The sequence below is a fragment of the Cydia strobilella genome, chromosome 20 (assembly GCF_947568885.1).
Source record: "Cydia strobilella chromosome 20, ilCydStro3.1, whole genome shotgun sequence".
NCBI classification, from domain to species: domain Eukaryota; kingdom Metazoa; phylum Arthropoda; class Insecta; order Lepidoptera; family Tortricidae; genus Cydia; species Cydia strobilella.
Genome location: NC_086060.1, coordinates 3,832,531 through 3,853,698, shown reverse-complemented (window position 1 = coordinate 3,853,698; position 21,168 = coordinate 3,832,531). Strand labels below are relative to the sequence as shown.

General features: G+C 38.5%; 1 protein-coding gene across 1 annotated transcript; it reads right to left on the bottom strand.

Moving 5' to 3' along the window:
• Window positions 1-229: 229 nt before the first annotated feature.
• LOC134750518 (tyramine receptor 1) lies at window positions 230-20,881 on the bottom strand. Its single transcript, XM_063685708.1, has 4 exons — window positions 20,477-20,881; window positions 10,852-11,080; window positions 10,236-10,419; window positions 230-792 (listed from the first exon to the last, which is right to left on the bottom strand). Exons 1-4 carry the CDS (start codon window positions 20,829-20,831, stop codon window positions 232-234), a joined length of 1,329 nt encoding a protein of 442 aa, XP_063541778.1. The 5' UTR covers window positions 20,832-20,881; the 3' UTR covers window positions 230-231.
• Window positions 20,882-21,168: the final 287 nt, after the last annotated feature.

Below are 21,168 nucleotides of genomic sequence, written 5' to 3'. Positions count from 1 at the left end.
GACAGACAGACAAACAGACAGACAGACAGACGCACGAGTGATCCTATAAGGGTTCCGTTTTTTCCTTTTGAGGTACGGAACCCTAAAAAGATCAAATATAATTGATCTGAAAAGTTACAGTTTTCCCCTTATTTTCATTTTACTATTGACTGCTATTACATTGCACACAACTGTAGGTACTATTTCACATTTTAAATGCAACGTCTGGCTTTGTCGTATTTACTGAGCAAATTAGCGTTTATTCCTCGTACATTTTCTGATAGTAAGCCGCCAAAACGCTAACCTAAAATCGGGGGAATAAAACGCGTAAATAAATGGGTTAATGGCCGAATTAAACCATCCTAGCCACGTCAAAATGTACATTAATACTGGATTTACATAATTAGAAGGGATAAACGGTGTCAGCAGATAGTACAGGAAAAATGGCAGCCAGCAAGCGACGAAACCTCCAACGACTAGACTTAATGTTTGAGCAGTTTTCGTTTCCCTCCTCAAAGACGATACGCGATTGTTCTCTGAATGCTCTCTAATAGAATGCGTTCGATGTCGGATCGTGTTCTTATATTTATAATTCGCTTTGAACGTGACCTCGTTATAGAATTTTGACTCTTTCTCCTTCCTGTTTTTGGGTCGTTTTTTCTCTGCATGGAAACAGCAGGGGCACTTGTCGGTCTGTGAGGAGCAGTCGCTTTGTTGGGTGGACTTTGATGTTTGTTTGGAGGCACTCTGCCGTAGGGAGAGCTTATCCGATCCGGAATCGGATTCGGTCCGAATGCAGGACAGCTTGCCTTTCTGGAACAAACAAATAAACATGGTTAAGCGGGTTTTCACATACACATGAGGGTCTTAAACCTCCTAACTCCTAACTCGGTTGATGACATAGTATCTCGTTTTGAATTGCTTAAGAGTCTGGCATGCTCTGTTCTCCATACAAACGTAGTTACGCTCTCATTTTAAAACGACTAGCTAGATCTAGATTGCTCTGAAACTTTGTACTTACAATAGGATAAGGTATATCTAGGTTTGTAATTAGTTTATGTAGCTTTAGATACCATAGTAGAAAAAATACAGCGAATTAAAATTTTTCATGTTTTTCAATGTGCGTCAGACGTCTGAGTATATCAGTTGACTGCCTGCGATATATGTGCCATTTTCAACCAAAAGGGTATTTATTGTCGCTTGTCAGTAAGGCGCTATTTCCATATAGCTTCAATTAGAAATCAACCTTATCGACAAGCGACACCTTGTGGTACCTTTTGGTTGAAAACGTCACATATTATGTTATTGAATGCGTTCAAGGCATCGTCAAAGCAATATGAGTCGCTTGAATTTGATTTGAGGTTATACGGTAAATTAGCGCATGTCATGTATGTGTTGTCATAAGATGCACATATGTAATTTGTGTTGAGTTGTACCTAATAGTTTGTCAAAGGACTGTCTCATTTCAAACATAGACAGAGAGAATCATACTATCTTTGTCTTACACTAGTACTAGCACCCAAAAGAAAGGGATGAGTATAATTTTCCTGGTTGTTACTGACTGACAAATTGGTTTGACCAACTATATAAGCGTATAAGCTAGCTTCCGCCACTCCAAAGTATCACGTGTCTTAGCACAAAGTTGGAAACCAGCAAACTTTGGGAGAAAGCTTTGTTCCTAAACGGTTAGCCATCCCTTTTCTACGTACCTAAGGTACTGACCTAAGCTTCGTCTATCTGTATCCATCGACGGAATACACATAGACGAAGCTCTCAGTACCAAAATATGTTAATTCGAAAATTTGAATATTACCCGATACCAGGCGTGGCTTACTCCGCGATTTCGTCGCGTCGCTACAAGTACATGCGGCCCACACCAATTTTCGTGTCTACCCATAGTAATTGCCGCGCACCGCTACGGAACATTACATTGCAATTTGACATTTTTTTCTACCATTAGCCTACTTATTATTATACGACATCAATAAATTAAAATTATAAATATTAATAATAAACTGACAAATCAATTCAATTAATCATTTACCAATATAATTATTTTTGACGATATATTCTTAGATTTAGTTTTAAGATTTGCGGTCAATTGCGGTTTTATTTTATTTTAATTTAAATTGATTACTAATAAGTAAATGTAATTAGCCTAGAATAGCCTAGAATAATATTACTATTGTGTGCCCTTACAGGGTGTCATGATCTGACTTTATATTATGTAACACCTATTATGTACATGACAATACAATAAATAAATGATAAATGAACGGACGCCTGTTCGCGTGACTTTGGGGTCATATCCGTCGTATTAGAAGCGTTTTGTTAGAGTGAACCTTCTGTACCTAGTACTATTATTTTATTCTGTGCCTATACAATTTCCCGCTGTTAAATAAAAAACTGAAATTGGATAATAAAAGTTTTGATTGTCTCAAATTATGTTCCCTTGTGCGCCATTACATTGTGACAATGTTTGATGTTGTAAACATGCGCGCTGTACAGTCAACTACAAAACGACTTTGGGACCTTATTCCAAAGCAATAAGTTGAAAATATTGATACATGTTTAGTTGACTGTACCTACCTACAGTTGAGTCGCTCGCGGGACAATTCCCGTGGGGTCATTTTTGAGGTCTAGACAGACTTCTATACAGGATGGCTAAAAAATAAATGCATTCGTGTTGCCCGGGAGGTTTTGGGATTATACTGAGCAACTTTTACTATGGGATCAACCACGAAATCGCGAAAAAAAATTTGCCCTCCATAGAAAATAGACTAGCCAAAATGTATGAAAGAGCCACATTTTTTTTCGCGATTTTGGGGTTGGGCCCATATAGTAAAAGTTGCTCAGTATAATCCCAAAACCTCCCTGGCAACGGGAATGCACTTATCTTTTACCCACCGTGTATAAGTAGTTATACTAGTTCGTTGGAGTTAGCAATGCAATTATTATCCAGACCTGTCAGTAATTCAGTATGACGAGTAAAAAAGACTCCATGTGCAAGTGCCATAATGCTTTTGTCCTTCACATTATTTGACAGACTATGGGTGTAGTTTCTCGACAGTTTTGAAAGTTTTAATTTTCAGTCTCCAAAGAACAGAAATCGGTATTTTTCTTACTATTCATTCTGTGACTAGCTAGACACCATAAAAAGTTATTAACAATTTCTCCAATTGCTCTCACAACGACTTGAAAGTCACCAAACTCATTCTTTATAAAAAGTAATGACCAAGTGATACTTTTCATCCGATTTTATCTTATTTTTAAGCGAAAAGTTAATCTTTGGCTCAGCAGTCGGATCATTAAGGTGCCGTTTGGATTCAGACTACATTAACACTAGTGCTGCAGTATTGCAGCCTGACATTGCTGCCGACTGCACTTTGACATTAGGCGGCAGCATGCAGTCGGCAATAATGTCGCGCTGCAATGCTGCAGCAGTAATATTGTTTTATGGATTTGGATATTTTTCAAAATGACAGAGCCAAGGGGGGTTCACGAGAAATACAGTTCACTAGTTTTATCAAGTAGTGATAGTGACATTACCTAAAGCAGCACTGCAGTAAAGGTGACGTTCGGGTGGCAGCTGCATTACTGTTGCGACACAACTGCTGCGACGTTTACGCTGGCGCTATCCCTGACATCTTCTTTGATAAAATGAATGAATTAATGAATGCCGTTAGTGTCGTGTGTAGGCAAAGTGACAACCCTAGCGAACAAGTTAATAATCAAGATCAAGTGCGGGTAGTTCGCAAAACCCGCGCGGCAAGATATATTGATAACTTGATACAATTCCTAGCCAGTCTGCCTGTGACCACGAACGTAACGTCACGTTCGAAACGTCAGGCAATAAATAAACGTAAGTTTGTACGCGATTAAGTCCCGTGTTTGTTTTAAAATTATGGGTGAAAATCGTGTTAGTTTAAATCAGTATAAAATGAATGAACGGCATTACTGTCGCGATTATAACGTACATTCAATCACTCAATTTTAAAGAGCGTACTCCCATCTTAAAGGCCGGCAACGCACTTACAACCCCTCTGGTGTTGCGGGTGTCCATGAGCGGCGGTGATCGCTTACCATCAGGTGCTCCGTCTATTCGTTTGCCTCCTATTTCATAAAAAAAAACTCATATTATCAACGAAATTGACAGATACAGCGCCATTAATGTCGCAGCAGTAATGCAGCTACAGTCGCCATCCGAATGTCACCTTTATTAAATCCCCGGCATTTCTTGAGTTACGACACGAAGTGTTATAACTTTGATTGTGCCGGCCTACTTTGCAAACAAGATATTAATTTAAGGAACGCAAGACTTAAAAAACGCTTTTGAACATATTGTCTGCTTGACTTGGCATTTTCTACAACGAACAATACAGTATTTATAAGAGCCTCGGTAGAGAGTACTTTTTTGTACCATTTGGAGTGGAGTTGAAATTCTAAGGTCCATGGGGTCCCAGCGCGCACAAGTTGTTTGCAGAAATCGCGAAGCGTCTGGTTGACGTAACTGGTGACCGAAGAGCTAGCGGCTTCCTCGCACAACGTATCAGCATTGCGTTACAACAAGGAAATGCCGCCAGCATCCTTGGTACAATGCCTCAAGAGTATATTTTAGATTTAAGCTAGTTATTAATTTAGTTTATTAGTATCACTGTATATATCTTTCATGTAAATAAATGCTTTCAATAAAAAAAAATACAGTAGGTATATATATGTAGGTATGGGTGATAAGACCACAGGCCAATTTAAACCTACACTATCATGTATTTTGCTCGTACTGATTCCGATGTTTTCCCGAGGGGCTACAGTATGGGGTTCTTCAAAAAAGGAGTGTACAGGTTTTTAAAGGGTCGGCAACGCGCGAGTAATATCTCTGGTGTTGCAGGCGGCCATTGGCTACGGTAACTGCTTACCATCAGGCGGGCCGTATGCTTGATTGCCACCGACGTGGTATAAAAAAAAAGATTGCAGTGTACCTAATAACATTCGAATTGGCCTCTCACTTCTCAGTACTTAGGACTTGAAACCTACATGGATATGCCTTGTCCTAAGATAGTTTTGCCACCTAAAATATTTACTTATGAGACTTACGAGTCAAGTTTTAGTAGGTAATGTTTGATTTGGTTAATATTCTGTGAATAATTTAATTAAAGGATAATTTAATTTTACAGTACTTATGACGTAGTATTTCCTTAATTCCTTTGTTAATCCCACAAACTTCCCAGTGTCTACATACATTTCCCAACGAAAGAATACGACCATATGATTTTTTTTTAATTTAAATTAGTTATCTATGTTGACCCGATCTCGTCGATGAGACGCAGTGGTTTAGTTCAAAATGTGTGTCGTCTATAAGTCTTAGGTACTCGTAAGTGTAAGGTCATGCACTTTCTACTTCTAATGTATGAACTCGTATTCAACATTAAGCAAATGTAAATTCGCCCCTACCTGACTGCATTATAATAAAACATTTTATTACAGTGATATCTTGAACTTACGAGTCCCCGGCAAGCTCGGCCGAATTGCACCTTCCCATACAAACGTAGTTCCGCTCTCATTTTAAAACTACGTGTTGGATTGTAATGAAACTTTGCACATACAATGACATGAGGTATATCTACGTCTGTAATTAGTTTATATATCTCCAGTTTACAAAACAAACGAAATAGAGCAAACACAAGTTTTGTATGAAAAATTCGCTGTATTTTTTTAAACTGTGGTATATGAAGCTACATAAACTAATTTTTTTTTTTTTTTTAATAGTAAATACATTTATTTACTGCTTTTATCTTATCTAAAAACATCAGATTACTGTGCAATAGTGTGGGCAGGCCCAATACTGAACAAATAATAACATATCTTTTTGTTTCAGACGTTGCGGCCTTGTACGGCTACGTCGTGTCGTCCTGACGGCCGACGTCAACGTCTATTACGAACTATAAATTTTATTTTTAGTGAATACTGTTATTTTGTGTTTAAGTTTTTTGTGCTTTAGTTATTGTAGATACTGTTACGGTAAGTGGATGCATGCCGCAACTCAATCAGGCGATGGCACACCATATCTAAATTTTAATTGTGTACAATGCGACAACTCTTTTAAAACGCAGAGAGGCCTCAATATTCATATTTCCAAAAAACACCGTCTTTGTATCAGCCAAAATGATGCCGTTTTAAATTTAGACCAACCCTTTTTGACCACCCCCCTTTCTGACCAACCAAATTCCATCCCTTTCCATTCATACCTTAGCGAACTTAAAAATAATGTGCCCGTTGTTAAAAGAGTTCCGCGCGGCGCCAGGATCACAGTCGAATCACCTTTCAGGCCTAATTATAAAATGTGTGGAAAATAATCAAATTGATGATTGGCATAATCTTTTCCTTTTTTCATTCAAAACCCTTCATGCCAAAAAGGATAAGACAATTTCTTTAACACAAAAAATCAAAAACAATTGCGTTTCGAATACAATTCCACACATTTCTCGACCTTCTGGATGCGCCTCATCCACTTTCAATAGAACTAAATTAATTGAAAGTAAAATTAGCGACGGCGATCTTAAAGGTGCCGCTCGTCTTCTTTTCACAAATGACGTGCTATCGCCAGATACTCCTGATACCCTCTCGGCTTTACGTTCTAAACATCCCCCAGCTCCTTCAGTACCACACTTGTTTGCCCCACCTACATCTGACCGGGCCTGCCTCCAAATCGAAGACAAAGACGTTATTGACGCCATATTTTCTTTCAAAAACGGTTCGGCGGCCGGCCTGGATGGGATCTCGCCCCAACATTTGAAGGATCTAATTTCTCATTCCGTGGGCGACGCAGGTGTGCAGCTTATCAGTTCCCTTACTAAATTAGTAAATTTTATGTTTTCAGGCAAAATTAACACTGAAATCCTCCCTATTCTATACGGTGCAAACCTGATCGCCCTAACCAAAAAGGACGGAGGGGTGAGACCCATTGCTGTGGGGTCTACTTTACGACGTCTGGCATCAAAAATTGCGGTTAGACACGTTAGATCAAAATTGCAGTCCCTTTTTGAACCAATACAGCTAGGTTTCGGCACGAAAGGTGGGTGCGAGGCAGCCGTCCATGCCCTAAGGACCTACCTTTCACTCAATGATTGCGAAATTGTAGTCAAAATTGACGTTAAAAATGCTTTTAATTCGGTTAGTAGGGACACTTTGCTGACAGAAGTAAAGGACAAAATTCCAGAGCTATACAATTACCTTTTCTTTTGCTATTCAAACTCATCTAAATTAATGTACAAGTCACATGAATTATCTTCTGAGGTTGGCTGTCAGCAGGGTGACCCTCTCGGGCCAGCAATTTTTAGTTTGGCTATAAATCCAATTATTAAAAATTTAAAATCAAAATTCAATGTCTGGTATTTAGATGACGGAACTCTAGGAGGCGACGTGAATACTGTGCTCTCTGATTTGTCTTTTATTAAGAGTAGTTTCGAAAATATTGGTTTAGAACTGAATTTCAGCAAATGTGAACTCTTTATTCAAAAACCTTCTTGTTCTTTGGCAGACTTACAACCCAAATTTGACGATCTGGCTCCTGATATCAAATCAGTAGACAAGTATTCTCTTTGCCTCCTGGGATCTCCTATATTCGAAGAATCTTTTCCCGGTTATATTTCTAACTCTATAACTAAATTCAAAAGTCACACGAATCGCTTACTCGAAATTAGCCCTCATTATGCTCATGTGATTCTTAAATTTTGTCTTTTTGTCCCTAAATTTACATATGTGCTCCGCTGCTGTCCTTTTTGGAAACATCAAAATTTATTGTCGCCTTTAGATGATTTGATCAAAATTAGTTTAGAGACTATTCTAAACATTCAGCTAAGTGAGCCTTCCTGGTCTCAAGCGTCCCTCCCTATTCGGTTTGGAGGTTTAGGAATTCGCAAAATTTCCAGTGTGGCTTCCCCAGCCTTTTTGGCGTCCACTCATAGCACGTCTGGTCTCATAGGAAATATTTTAAGGGCTTTGCCCACAAACTGTGAGATTGCGGGCTTTGAGGACGCCAAAAATGCTTTTAAAATTGCTTGCCCGGGAAAACAATTTCCAGACAACCCAAATTCACAAAGGAGTTGGGATAATGTTTACTGTGATTTAACTTACAATATTCTCCTAAACAACTGTACAGGTCCAGACCGCGCGAGGCTTTTGGCGGTCGGAGCCCGGGAAGCGGGTTACTGGCTACATGCCCATCCTTCGCCTAATACTGGTACTTTCTTGGATCCGGCCTCCCTTAGACTGGCGACTGGTTTGCGACTCGGGGTTTCGGTGTGTACGCCACACATATGCTCTTGTGGCACGGACGTGGACCGACTGGGACACCATGGATTATCTTGTCAAAAAAGTGCCGGCCGTTTTTCAAGACATGCGTCGCTTAATGACATAATCCGTCGGTCTCTTGCCACCATCAATGTACCCGCTCTTCTTGAGCCGACTGGCATTATCAGAGATGATGGCAAGAGGCCCGATGGGATGTCCTTGGTTCCTTGGAGCTTGGGACGGATGTTGGTGTGGGATGCTACCTGCGTAGACACACTGGCACCGTCCCACCTCCAACGGACTAATGTAAAAGCGGGCGGAGCGGCGGAAAGCCCCGAAATTTTAAAACGTAATAAATATAAGAGCCTCGGTAGAGAGTATCATTTCGTTCCATTTGGAGTTGAAACTCTAGGTCCATGGGGTCCCAGCGCGCATAAGTTGTTTGCAGAAATCGCGAAGCGTCTGGTTGACGTAACTGGTGACCGAAGAGCTGGCGGCTTTCTCGCACAACGTATCAGCATTGCGATACAGCGGGGAAATGCCGCCAGCATCCTTGGTACAATGCCTCAAGGGCCTATTTTAGATTTAAGCTAGTTATTAATTTCGTTTACGTAGTACCACTGTATATATCTTGTATATAAACTAATTAAAGATATAGATATACCTTATCCTATTGTAAGTACAAAGTTTCAGAGCAATCTAGCTAGTCGTTTTAAACTGAGAGCGGAACTACGTTTGTATGGAGAACCGAGCTTGCCGGAGACCCTTAAACTCGGATGTTAGTTCCAACATTTTGAAATTACACGTCTACATGATATGTCATTTGTGGCGTGTCTGCCAACTTATTATTACAGTCATAAAAGCCAGCTTTTACCAAACTTTCCTTTTATACTTCTCTTGTTGAATGGCAAAGCTAACTTTGTAAATTGCCTAGTAAATGTGGTTTTGATATCACTGGAAGCAGTTTTCGTGTCTAGATGGTCACAGCGTGGTATTAACGCGTATTGTGGCAACGAAATTAGGATTATGTCAACGCAAAATTAGTTTTTGGGATAATCTCAGGGCTTAAACGACATAGATTCACGTTAAAGACACTAGTTGCGTTTTATTAGTGTTATACATATAAACTGTAGATTATAATTATATGTAGTGACTGTAGTGTGTCTCGTTCAGTGTTATAGAGTAATAGAAACCAATTTAGAGATGCGTTATTAATTTTAGAAAATCGTAAAATAAGCGACAACCATTAGGTTGAAAACGACACATTTATTTCCATATGATTATTTACATACATTAGTATGTAAATAATCATATGGAAATAAATGTGTCGTTTTCAAGCAAAAGGTACCACATTGTCGCTTGCCATAAGGACGCTCTGACAGGTTTTTCGTATAAAGAAACAAGCAATTGTCGTCCTTATGGTAAGCGACAATGTGGTACCTTTTGATTGAAAACGTCACAAATAAACACAGCGAAGTAGACACTACACTCAGTAACGACTTGTTTATCACTAATGTGTACTTTGTATTCAAAGCTGTCCGTATAATTGTATCACACTGAAGTTGTGTGGTTGTGGCGTCAAATGCTAACTAGGGTCCGATTCAGATTTAACTTGTTATGGTTTTGATCTTATTTTGATACGATCTTGAAAATCGCTCACGTTGGACCAGCGAGATGGCCATGCGATGGTAATGGCTCCTCTACACGATGGCCCAGCGCTGGACCAGCGAGATGGCCATTAAATGGTTGAGAGCACGCACTATGGAATGGGCCACGGCCACGTGTAGATGCGTACGCACCATCGCTGGCCCACTACCTTTGATGTGCGGACGAAAAACCGACACCGTGGCCATCCCGCCGCGCCATAAGCCATCCGACACCACTACCCTCTCTACACGCTGACCCATCTTAGTGTGCCAGTACGTTGGCCCATTGTGTAGAGGAATCATAAAGGAGAAGTGTCTTACCTTACTACATTTAGTGGTAGTAGATAGCTGGTGGTGCCTTCTGGCTACTACGCAGGATATCCTGGCGTATACGTAGACCATCACAGCCATGGGCAGGAAGAAGGAACCCATAGCGGAGAACACCACGTAGCCGGGGTTCTGGTTGTAGCGGCAGACTCCACCTTGGTTGTGGTCTGGTTCGTACCTGTGAAGAAAAGAAAAGGCATTACACAAAAAGGTCTACTTTGACCATAAGTCGAGTCCCCGGAAAGCTAGGCCGAATTTCACCTTTGGTTTTGGTTTTGGAGTTTGGTTCTCATTTTTAAACTACGTGTTGGATTGTAATGATAACTATACGTCGTCGCCGGACAGGTTCTGTCGGGAGGCTGGTCAACGTTTTTACCATTCTAGTTAGCATCCTAACAGCAGTTTTCCGTTCAACGTATTCTCAGGACACCGCATCGGTACCAATATACTTAAAAATAAAAACAAATCTACTTTTACAATCGACATTTAGCGCTTTACTGTAACTGCTAACTGGCCCTTACCTACCTAACTAGAATATATATGGTTTCTCGTACAAAAACAACACCGGCAATGGCGGAAATCGACTTTAAATATTTATTGACTAACTTACCATCCAAACATAGGCGGGCAGGTAACAGCCATAGCCGCGATCCAAACGAAAAAGATCATCGTAAGCGCCAACTTCTTGGACCTTCTTCTTCTAGAATACGACAGCGGTCTCGTAACAGCCAAGTAGCGGTCCACGCTGATGGCGCAGAGGGAGAGGATGGACGCGGTGCAGAGCAGGATGTCCAGGCTTATCCAGATGTCGCAGAGGATCCAACCGAGCTCCCATTTTCCTGTAACAAGTTGAATTGTCTAGTCAGTCTTTATTTATTTTTTTTTTTTTTTTTTTTTTTAGATAGGTACAATAACATAATGCAGGCAAACAACATTGTAAAATATTTCTTACATAAGCAACTTACACATTACTTACATTACGATTACAATTGTACACAACATTATCGTGGAATAATTATTAAGCTAAATACTAATTTTGTCTATAAAATCTTCTGTCATTAAAGTTCATAGTAAAAACACAATAAATTGTTAGCACGATAAGATAATAAGTATTTACTTACAAATTTTGAGACAGCAAAACATTTTTGAACTTAGGTAAAGAAAAACTCAAAATATCAAAATCAATATCTAAGTTATTATATAAACGACACATTCTAAAGACGGGCGCATTATTGGATACATTGTTATTAGGAACCGTGGGTAAGGCTTTTGTTGTGTAGTCTTTATTTTTAAAGCTGAGCCAGTTGGAGACACAATACAATTGGCATATACTCAATTGTATTAGAAACCGCAAACCAGAGGCGCAATAAAAAGGTTCAGAGCCTAGAAAAGACATGATAATTATTATCATCTCTTTCTTAGGGCTAATTTTTATATAACACGTCGGTGGCAAACAATCATACGGCCCGCCTGATGGTAAACGGTCACCGTAGCTTATGGACGCCTGCAACTCCAGAGGTATACATGCGCGTTGCCGACCTTAACACCCCGCACCCTCGTTAAGCTCTGGCAACCTTACTCACCGGCAGGAACACTATAAGTAGGGTCTAGTGTTATTTGGCTGCGGTTTTCTGTAAGGTGGTGGATAGCCTCTCCTCCGGTTTGCGGTATTGAAAACAGTACAGAATATATTTTCGGGACGGGCTCAGTTTAAAACTCATTCTCGTGCCGTTTACACATGAATTTAACTTAATTAGGTTTTATTGACATGATCGTTTTTAGGGTTCCGTACCCAAAGGGTAAAAACGGGACCCTATTACTAAGAATCCGCTGTCCATCTGTCCGTCCGTCTGTCTGTCTGTCACCAGGCTGTATCTCATGAACCGTGATAGCTAGACAGTTGAAATTTTCACATATTTCTGTTGCCGCTATAACAACAAATACAAAAACAGAATAATATAAATATTTAAATGGGGCTTCCACACAACAAACTTGATTTTTTTTGCTGTTTTTTTTCCGTAATGGTACGGAACCCTTCGTGTGCGAGTACGACTCGCACTTGGCCGGTTTTTATTTTTTCAGTATCCTAGATGGTATTTTATTCCATTTTCACGTGATGTTACTTTAAACACTTAATACACCGTGTACTTTTAAGTAGGTATTGTATGAAGAATATATATTTGAGTAAATAAGTGAATACGCAATTAATTTACCACTCAGACGTGTTCCGCAAAATTCAATCTACAAAGTATGCTCCCCTGTAAAAATTAGCTTGAGCTCTAGCGTAAGGAAGTGAAATAAAATCTTAAAACATGACTGCCCTTAAATATCTATTAATAAAATAAGCTTTCTAAAAGCCTGAGAAAAGCCTATATTAATCGCATTCAAGCTCAGGCATTCAACTCAATCGAAGTAATATTACTTGACCTCTGAATACACATATTTGTTACTGGTTCAAAGGTCTGAATATAATGGTTAATTGCTTTTATTTTTGAATAAAAGCTTGAGCACCAATAAAATCTTAACGTTATCATAATTCGATTATCGGTACCACTCAAAGGTTTTGAGAAGTCTCCAAGGAGCCTCTCGAATTTTTAGATTTTAGATCTGCTTTTTTAAAAGCGTTTTTTAAGAAGGTAGTGGTGTAGCTAAGGGTTTCTAACTTTCTATTAAGTGTAGGTACTGACATAAACGTTAGCTGAGTAGCTAAGTTACGTAAGTTACTTTCTATGCATCTCGCTCGTACTGGAATATTAGTGCGAGCGAGATGTATAGAAAGTAAATTACGTAGACGTTAGAGTAAATATCAGTTTTGACACTGTCGATGACTCATGGTACGGGTAGAGGAATTCGTAAGTATTTTACTATTGGCAATTAAGTTTACTTATTTTCAATGCTTTTTTTCCTTTTTATGTTAATATTTAGATCAGTACGGTTTTTACTCACTATTATTTTTAGTCGCTTTTGGCGACATGTTTCGGATTCTTTGGGAATCCTTCCTCAGGCACGAGTGTCCGCGGCGGTTGTACGTCGTGCACTGTCGTGCAATATTTTGAAATATGTCTCACGATAGTTTAAGTGCGATTTTATGTTTATGATAAATGCCGTTTGTAATTTTAGGACATTTTAACTTTATATTGAATTGGTATGCGGGGCTAGAAAGCCGTTTTATTTTTTAACCCGTTTTTGTTCATTCACCCATTGAGAAAACGGATTTCGTTTCTATTTACGGTTACCGGTTATAGAAGTAATACCAATTTATGCCAAATTCGTTTGTTTTTCGTCTTAGTAGAACAAAATTAACCGGTATACAATACAAGCAAGATAGAACGAGAAATAATGCTATCTTTTACACGTATGAAAAGGAGTTTTACCTAGAGTCTGAGTTAAACCGGTATTATATCGTTCCCCGCGTACCTACCATATACTTTTCTCTCTTCTTAATACCGGTAATGAAAAGTAAAAGTTAATCACTATGACCACTTATGACATATATTATAATATTTCGCAAGATAAGATATGGCTAAGGGCTAACAAAACACCTTACGTAGTTATAGTTTATAGTTAGCATGTTAAATTTAGAATTGCTTGTATTAGTCATGTTAAAACATAGTTAAACATATCTCACCTCTATCTGATCGTGTCTCTATGTAAAAACATAGTTATGGAAGAGCGGTGTCTCCCGACACAGGCATTCTTATGCTTACTGGGCGGCTCCATCCCTTTAAATCATTATGTAGTGCTAATTTATTAAATAAAGAATTTTTGTATTTTGTATTTGTATTTTGTATTGAATTATTATTGTTACCTTAACTTTACTACATAAGTCACGTTTTACTAATCTAATGAACTAAACTTACCCAACATCTAGGATACTATCTATTCTATCCGATTTAGAACAAACAAGAAGCATCCTAGTTTAGCAACAGCGCAATCAAATCCGAACAATGAACAAAGCTAAGTTTACCGGCCGTGCTAATTGAAATACAAAGGGTCTTGCTAATCAAACGGATACTAGGGGCTAAATAGGCTGATACGTTATGACGATCATGGCCTTTAATTACTGAGGGCTATCGTTTGTATGCTCACCAGTTGGCGCCACTGTAGATGTAGGTCCAGAAAAACAGATCTCAAAATGCTTCTATTATGCTTATTTTTATAAAATCAATACGTTTTTAATAAGGTTTTTAACGTCTGAATGTGCTATTTTATCAACCTGTTTAATTTTGCATATATTTTAGTTGGCACTTTTTTTAAACCCAATTATGAATAAGGAGTGAAAATTCCCGATAAAAATGAGAGCTTCTCGGGAGCTCCAACATCATCCTGAAAGCGTTGTTATATTGGACGCGCAGCTAGGGTGCTGTAGGCCTTTTGAGTATAGTTGATCTATTGATACGGTTTTAAAATAGGCAAGTTGGTGGAAATCGAGATCTGTGGACACCCCGGTACTGACTCTAGAGTCAGACTAAAATAGAGTGCAGACTTTTCTTGGTCTGACTAGAGTCAGTCGGCAGGCAGCTAGGGGCAGTCATGCACTTTCGTCTTAAAAGATATTTATAGTTCGAATACCGTTTCCTGTTTTAGACAACACGGGAATAGATTAAGAAAATGGGGTAAATAATATGGGGTTAAATAACAAAAGTGCTGCCAATTACACTGACAAGCCAATTTTAATTGATGATCGTTGGCAACTCACAAAAGATTTGTAATCCTTTCCATTGTGCACCGTCAAGGATGTTTAATAACGAAAATATTGCACACAAAATCCTGTCAAGCAACGATGAAAAGGGATTATTTGTCTCCGATATATAAATACTTGTGATTACAAAATATAATCATCTTTTCTAAAATCCTTTTTTACGGCATATTCTGGATATACGGGAGCCAAAACCAAATTAAATGGAAACTGAATAAAAGGAGGTTGGAAACTCCATCGGCGCTATACTTATTCGTAAATAAAAATTACACCAATTTTTCGTTTATAGGGTGCCTACTCGTAAAACTCGTAACAAACGTCGATAAAAAAAATCTCACTTCTTGCAATACTTATACAATGTTTACTTTATGATTTCATTATAATTTATTAATTAGTATTTAATTTGTGGTGTAAATAAAGTAGTGTATGTAACTGTACATAATTAGGCATTAAAATACGAGGGTGGGTTTAAGAAACGAACGAAGTGAGTTTCTTAAAAGGATCACACGAGTTTCATTATGTAGCAGTCACATAAACTACTATTTCCATCTGTGTCAGATGTTTAAGCAGCATCCCGGTTTTGACACTTGCGTTCGTGGCTGTATAACCCTAATGCGCGGCAGGTGTATGCTCCCCCAGGTGCATGGGGGGTTAGAGGCCTGCTCGTGGCGCCTCATGCGTTTCTCTTTTAAACAGGTAAACAAGGCATTGTCGTGCTTGGATTATCATAGACCATCGTGGATAAAACGATGCCACATGGGTCGGTCTTCGGCCAGTTTCTGCCATTAATTGCATGGGATGGTAAATAAATGCTAAATTGAGCAAATTTCACTGCTTAGCCTCTAAAACTACCGACTCGCTGAACGCAAACTGTTTTCCCAATTTGCGAAACAATGTAGGAAGTTTCGCGTATACAGAACTTGCAAGCCGCAACCGCAGCGGATTGTATGGAAGTTTTCTGGGTAAATTAAATGTTCCTTTTAATAAAATTGCTGCCGATTTGCCGTGGTATCCTACTCTGTTAAATATATGGATTCGTTTAGTTTTAAGTAGTAGTAATTAATCATGTTATTGAACACAACACAGGTTCACATAAAATTTACAGAAATAGAGGTACAAAGGCCAACTTATACCTATAAGGAATCTCATTCAGCTACTCTTATAAATAATAATAAATAGTTTAAAATGTCTGTTAAATATTTAGATACAAACGGCCCGCTTGATAGATAGATGATACGATAAGCATGCGCATGCGACATGCGCGTTGCCGATCCTATCACCCCGCACCCTCGTTGAGCTCTGGCAATCTTACTCACCGGCAGGAACACAACACTAAATATGAGTAGGGTCTAGTGTTATTTGGGTGCGGTTTTCTGTAAGGTTGAGGTACCTACTTCCACAGTTGGGCTCTGCTCTAGATCTGCAATGACATCCGCTGTGCTGTGCCCTACCCCACAAAGCAAAATGCTGATGATGTTCTGTGTGTAACGGTTACAAGTACCTACCTATTGCAACTTCAAAAGTATGATATAACTTAGTGTACGTGATTTGAAAATATATATTATATGATTATGAAGAGTAAGGCATCTATGGAATCTGTCCCAGTTTTACCTAATATAAAAGTTAGCCAAACTGCAAAACAAGTGAAACTAACTTTAAAGATTAAGCTAAACCTGATTAACCTTTATTAAATATAAACTTGTAGGCTTTTCTCGCGTTGGAGGATTAGTTCAAGAGGAAGTGGGGCTAAAATGGACAGCATTATATTTTACAGCCGGTAAACTTTTGGCTAACTTGTTTGGGTTACAAAACAAAGCTGATTGCCCTGAACATCAGCAGGGTTTAAACTCCGGCTCGGACCAATGAGTTTTTGGGAACTTACGAAATTACTTTTGCTATATCAGTGAAGGTAAACATCGTGAGGAAACCGGGCTAAGCTCAGATGGCAGTCGCTTTCAAAAAAAGTAGTACCTATACCAAATCTTGGAATTAGTTGCCTAGTGAACCCTAGGCTCTCAGGAGACGTGGTAAAGAAGCCGGGACAACACTAGGAATGATGATGATTACCCTAAAAATCGGGGCAGCGTGGCACTAGCGATGACACATGGTATAATAATATACTCCGCCTGGGACTCTCTTGCGAGACTCGCGAGTCGCGACACAAGCCTATGTCATCATGCTGTTCACAGGTTCACGATGCCGTAGGCTTGTGTCAATCACGTGGTTCGCGAGTCTCGAAAGAGAGTACCAGGCGGAGTATATTATTATACCATGCAATGACATAATTATGATGAGTGGCAACCATTTTGGAATTTAGTAATTGTATTTTATTAGGTACGACAGGCATGTGTTTAATTTTTACTTTGTTTTCACATGAAATAAATCATTTTTATTTCCAATTACGCAGGTTCAGCAATCCAAATAATACCTGACACCAGAAATGAGAAAACACAATCTTCTCTACTACGTGAGTTGGATTTTCCAAGGGCGTCTAAGTACTAACTTCTGCCCGCGTAGTCTGCACAGAATTGGTATCATATCCCTCTTCCATAGTAAATTTCATGCCCTTTTCATCCCTTAAGGTACGATTTCCGTGACAAAAACTGTCGTCTTTATATTATACATATTTAATATATGTCCATCTCCGGGATTCAAACTATCTCTAAGTATATCAAATTTAATCAAAATCGGTTCAGGGGCTTAAGCGTGAAGAAGTAACGACAGAGAAACAGACACACAGTTACTTTTGTATTTATAATATTATGTAAGCAGGATTTTATAGCCTTCGTCACCTAAGATGGATGTGGTCTCCCAGCAATTTATGGGGGTTGTGCCTTAGCATAACGCCATTTTATATCGCTATGTGACTGATGACGAAAATGAATTTGATTTTCAAGTTGTGTAAAGTGAGGAAAAACCCGGCCAAGTGCGAGTCGGACACGAGTACGAAGGTTTCCGTACCATTACGCAAAACGGACAAAAAATCACGTTTGCTGTATGGGAGCCCCATTTAAATATTTATTTTATTTTGTTTTTAGTATTTGTTGTTATAGCGGCAACAGAAATACATCATCTGTGAAAATTTCAACTGTGACGGTTCATGAGATACAGCCTGGCTACAGACAAACGGACAGACAGACAGGCAGATAGACAGACGGACGGTGGAGTCTTAGTAATAGGATCGTTTTTACCTTTTGGGTATGGAACCCTAAAAACGGTAAGTAATTAAATAAAGCAATAAAATAAAGTGTTTTAACGTTCTACCACAATTACTCTGAAAAATTACTTTTGTTAAAATTTTTGCTCGTGACGCCGCTTAGCTATAATAATAGCTATTTTATAGCAAAAATATACTGCTAAAGTATTTAGGGTAACGATGTTCAACTGAAACTATATGACTCTAAATATATACCGTAAAATGGGGCGAGTAGGGTTCGCGGGGAGAGTTGGGTTATGAATGGGGAGAGAAGGTTTGAAAGGAGGGTGAGATGGGATTTTAAGGCTACTGCTACAAACATAATGTATTTCAATTTAAAATGGAGCTATAGTAATACTCATAATAAAAAAAAAACGATCCAACAATCTTCCAAAATCACCTTTGTATGAAAACCCATCTCACCCCAATTATGAGGGACTACGGGGTGAGGTGGTTTGTCCTGTTTATCGTCAAAGTTATTTTATTTTTATTTTTTATTTTATTGGTATTATGAAATGTTATTTTATTTTTTATTTTATTGGTATTATGAAATGGAACTATCCAAAATAAAATAAAAACTAAAATACAAACGTCCGGAACACTTATTATACACCATTCAGTCTGCATATGTAAAATTAAAATGTTATCGAGGTTTGAGTGTCAGTTTTGCTCCTATTCACCCCATTTTACGGTATGTAGTTCCTTTATACAGTTGATCCCTTATTCACTTTAAAGACGTTTCAAGTCAAAAAACTAGCTTTATTCTCCCCGCTCTACTCTCTAGAAACGAAATAAGACAAACTGCAATTTATCCAAGAACAAGCTAAAATTTCAAGCCCGCACAGTAGCCAAGTCGACCATATTTCAAGTCCGCGGAGATAAATCTGCGTCGTGTCCGCGGTCAACTGCAAATGACGTCGTATGTTGTCCTTGGACTTGTTTAATTGTATCCACAAAGATACACACCTATAATGTACGATATAATGTATGTAGTACAAAATTAAATTACATACAGTCGAGATCCACGATATCTTTACATTAAATAATTTAACGATTTAGAATTAATTTTGTTTTAGTCACTCGCGCGACATGTTTCGGAGAGCCTAGGTCTCCTCAACGCGGCGCGCGGCACTACGCGATACAGGGTCGTCGTTAACGCTGCTCGCGCTGTTAGTGCTGGAGAAAGGAGACCTAGGCTCTCCGAAACAGGTGGCACGAGTGACTAAAATAAGTGAGTAAACCGTAAAATTAGTATGTCTCACAACAGTTTAAATTCGATATCTTCACAATTATGGTCCCATAAAAAACCGCTTGAACGTAAAGTTTCAAGTTTCACTGCTAATGTACGTTAAACGTTATATTTATAGTACATTATCAGGAAATATAATTCTGTAACGTATATATTTTTTTATTTTATGGAACAAATATTGCAAACATAACTTTGGTGTCGTAAGTAAAAAGATAATACTGTCATGTGCGTTATAAGCATGTACTGTTTTTTGTCATGCTGTTTTTATAAACTTATTTAAATGTAACATTATTTTTTAACTTTCAATTGTAAAAATATCTTCGACCTCGAGTGTACAGTCAATGGCATAAATATATATACATTCCCAGTTTCAAAAATATGTGTACGCTTAGACAATAAAGTCGTGTTCACATATTTTTGAGCCATTTGTCAGGATCGATATTTTTGCATTCGACTGTACACTAATATTTGTCAACATTGCCAACTTAACCTAAGTTGCTTAAAAGCTGTGATTCTTAACCGAAATCGCTGTAGTCTAAATATTCGGATTGTTATAATGAGAAAAAAATTGTAAATAAGTAACGTATGGCAACGTTGCGCTAGAATACGTAACCTAAGCTTTTGGTCAAATTTAATCAATATTAGTATTGCCCTGTCGGTAAGAAAAGGAGTTTGGAATTTTAACCAACATAATAACATTAATAACTGAAATAACATTAATAATAACAAAAACTACTTTGAATTACTTTGCCTCTCCCCTCGAGTATATTCAAAATGTGACATGAGTCGCTTGCGACATAATCTCCCCGCCCGTCGCGTTTTAATTTAACATGCTTGCCAGACTGGTTTCTGTTAACTTAAACTTAGCAATTAAATTATTACAGTATTATATAATAATTTGAAGTTACTGAAGGTATGACTTTGGTTGCTCTATAGGGGAAATAAACGCCTATAGAGCATCCAAGAGATACATTTTTAAACGATTTTTAATACTGGTTTTTTTGGGTTGCAGTAGGTACTACTTATATCCCCGGGCAGATGTCCCAATCTAACATTGTATACCTATATATAATATAGTTTAAAAAACTCACCCGTAATATGCACAGCAATCGCCGGCGGCATCACAAAAATTCCCACCAACAAATCAGCGGCCGCCAAACTCGTCACAAAACAGTTCGTCACAGTTCTCAACCGTTTAGTCGTCACAACTGCCGAAATGATCAACGTATTTCCGATCACCGTCACAACTATGAGCACTAACAGTAGCACAACCACTCCGTATTCGAATGTATCGTACGCCGTTTCACAGTTAGTTAAATTACTGTTACACTTTGTGTCTGTTAGGGTCGGTTGAGTTGAATTTTCTTCTGCGCCGCCTGTAAGTATGGTGAGGTTTGTCCTGTTCCATTGTACGTTGTATAGTTCAAGGTCGGAGAGGGAAAGCATGAATCACTTTCGATTAGGCAGCATTTTCTGGAAAGAAGAAAAAAGTTTAAAAAAATCGTCAGTTAAGTACTTTCTCCTTATTGGTAGTTTATTAAATCTGCAGGTTATGAAATTGCGGTAAACACTAACTGGCAAGTCCTCTTAACTTTTTAAATCATCATCATTAATTTTGACTCAATTTGATTTCAATAACGCAGCGTACTACGTAGGCGAACAACACGCAAACGCGAAGCGAAGCTATGCAGTTTGCTTAGTTTGAGGCTAATAGGGCGATCTGTGTAAGATTGTCACCAAATGTTTATTTATTTTTCCGTTCATCCGATATCGAATCGGACAA

What these genes read in the sequence shown, in the direction of transcription:
- LOC134750518 (XM_063685708.1), bottom strand. Translation starts at nt 20,831, where the DNA reads ATGCTTTCCCTCTCCGACCTTGAACTATACAACGTACAATGGAACAGG. An exon ending in GATTGCTGTGCATATTACGG is followed by an intron (nt 11,081 to 20,476) that starts GTGAGTTTTTTA and finishes AACTTGTTACAG; the next exon opens with GAAAATGGGAGCTCGGTTGG. An exon ending in CTACCACTAAATGTAGTAAG is followed by an intron (nt 793 to 10,235) that starts GTAAGACACTTC and finishes TGTTTGTTCCAG; the next exon opens with AAAGGCAAGCTGTCCTGCAT.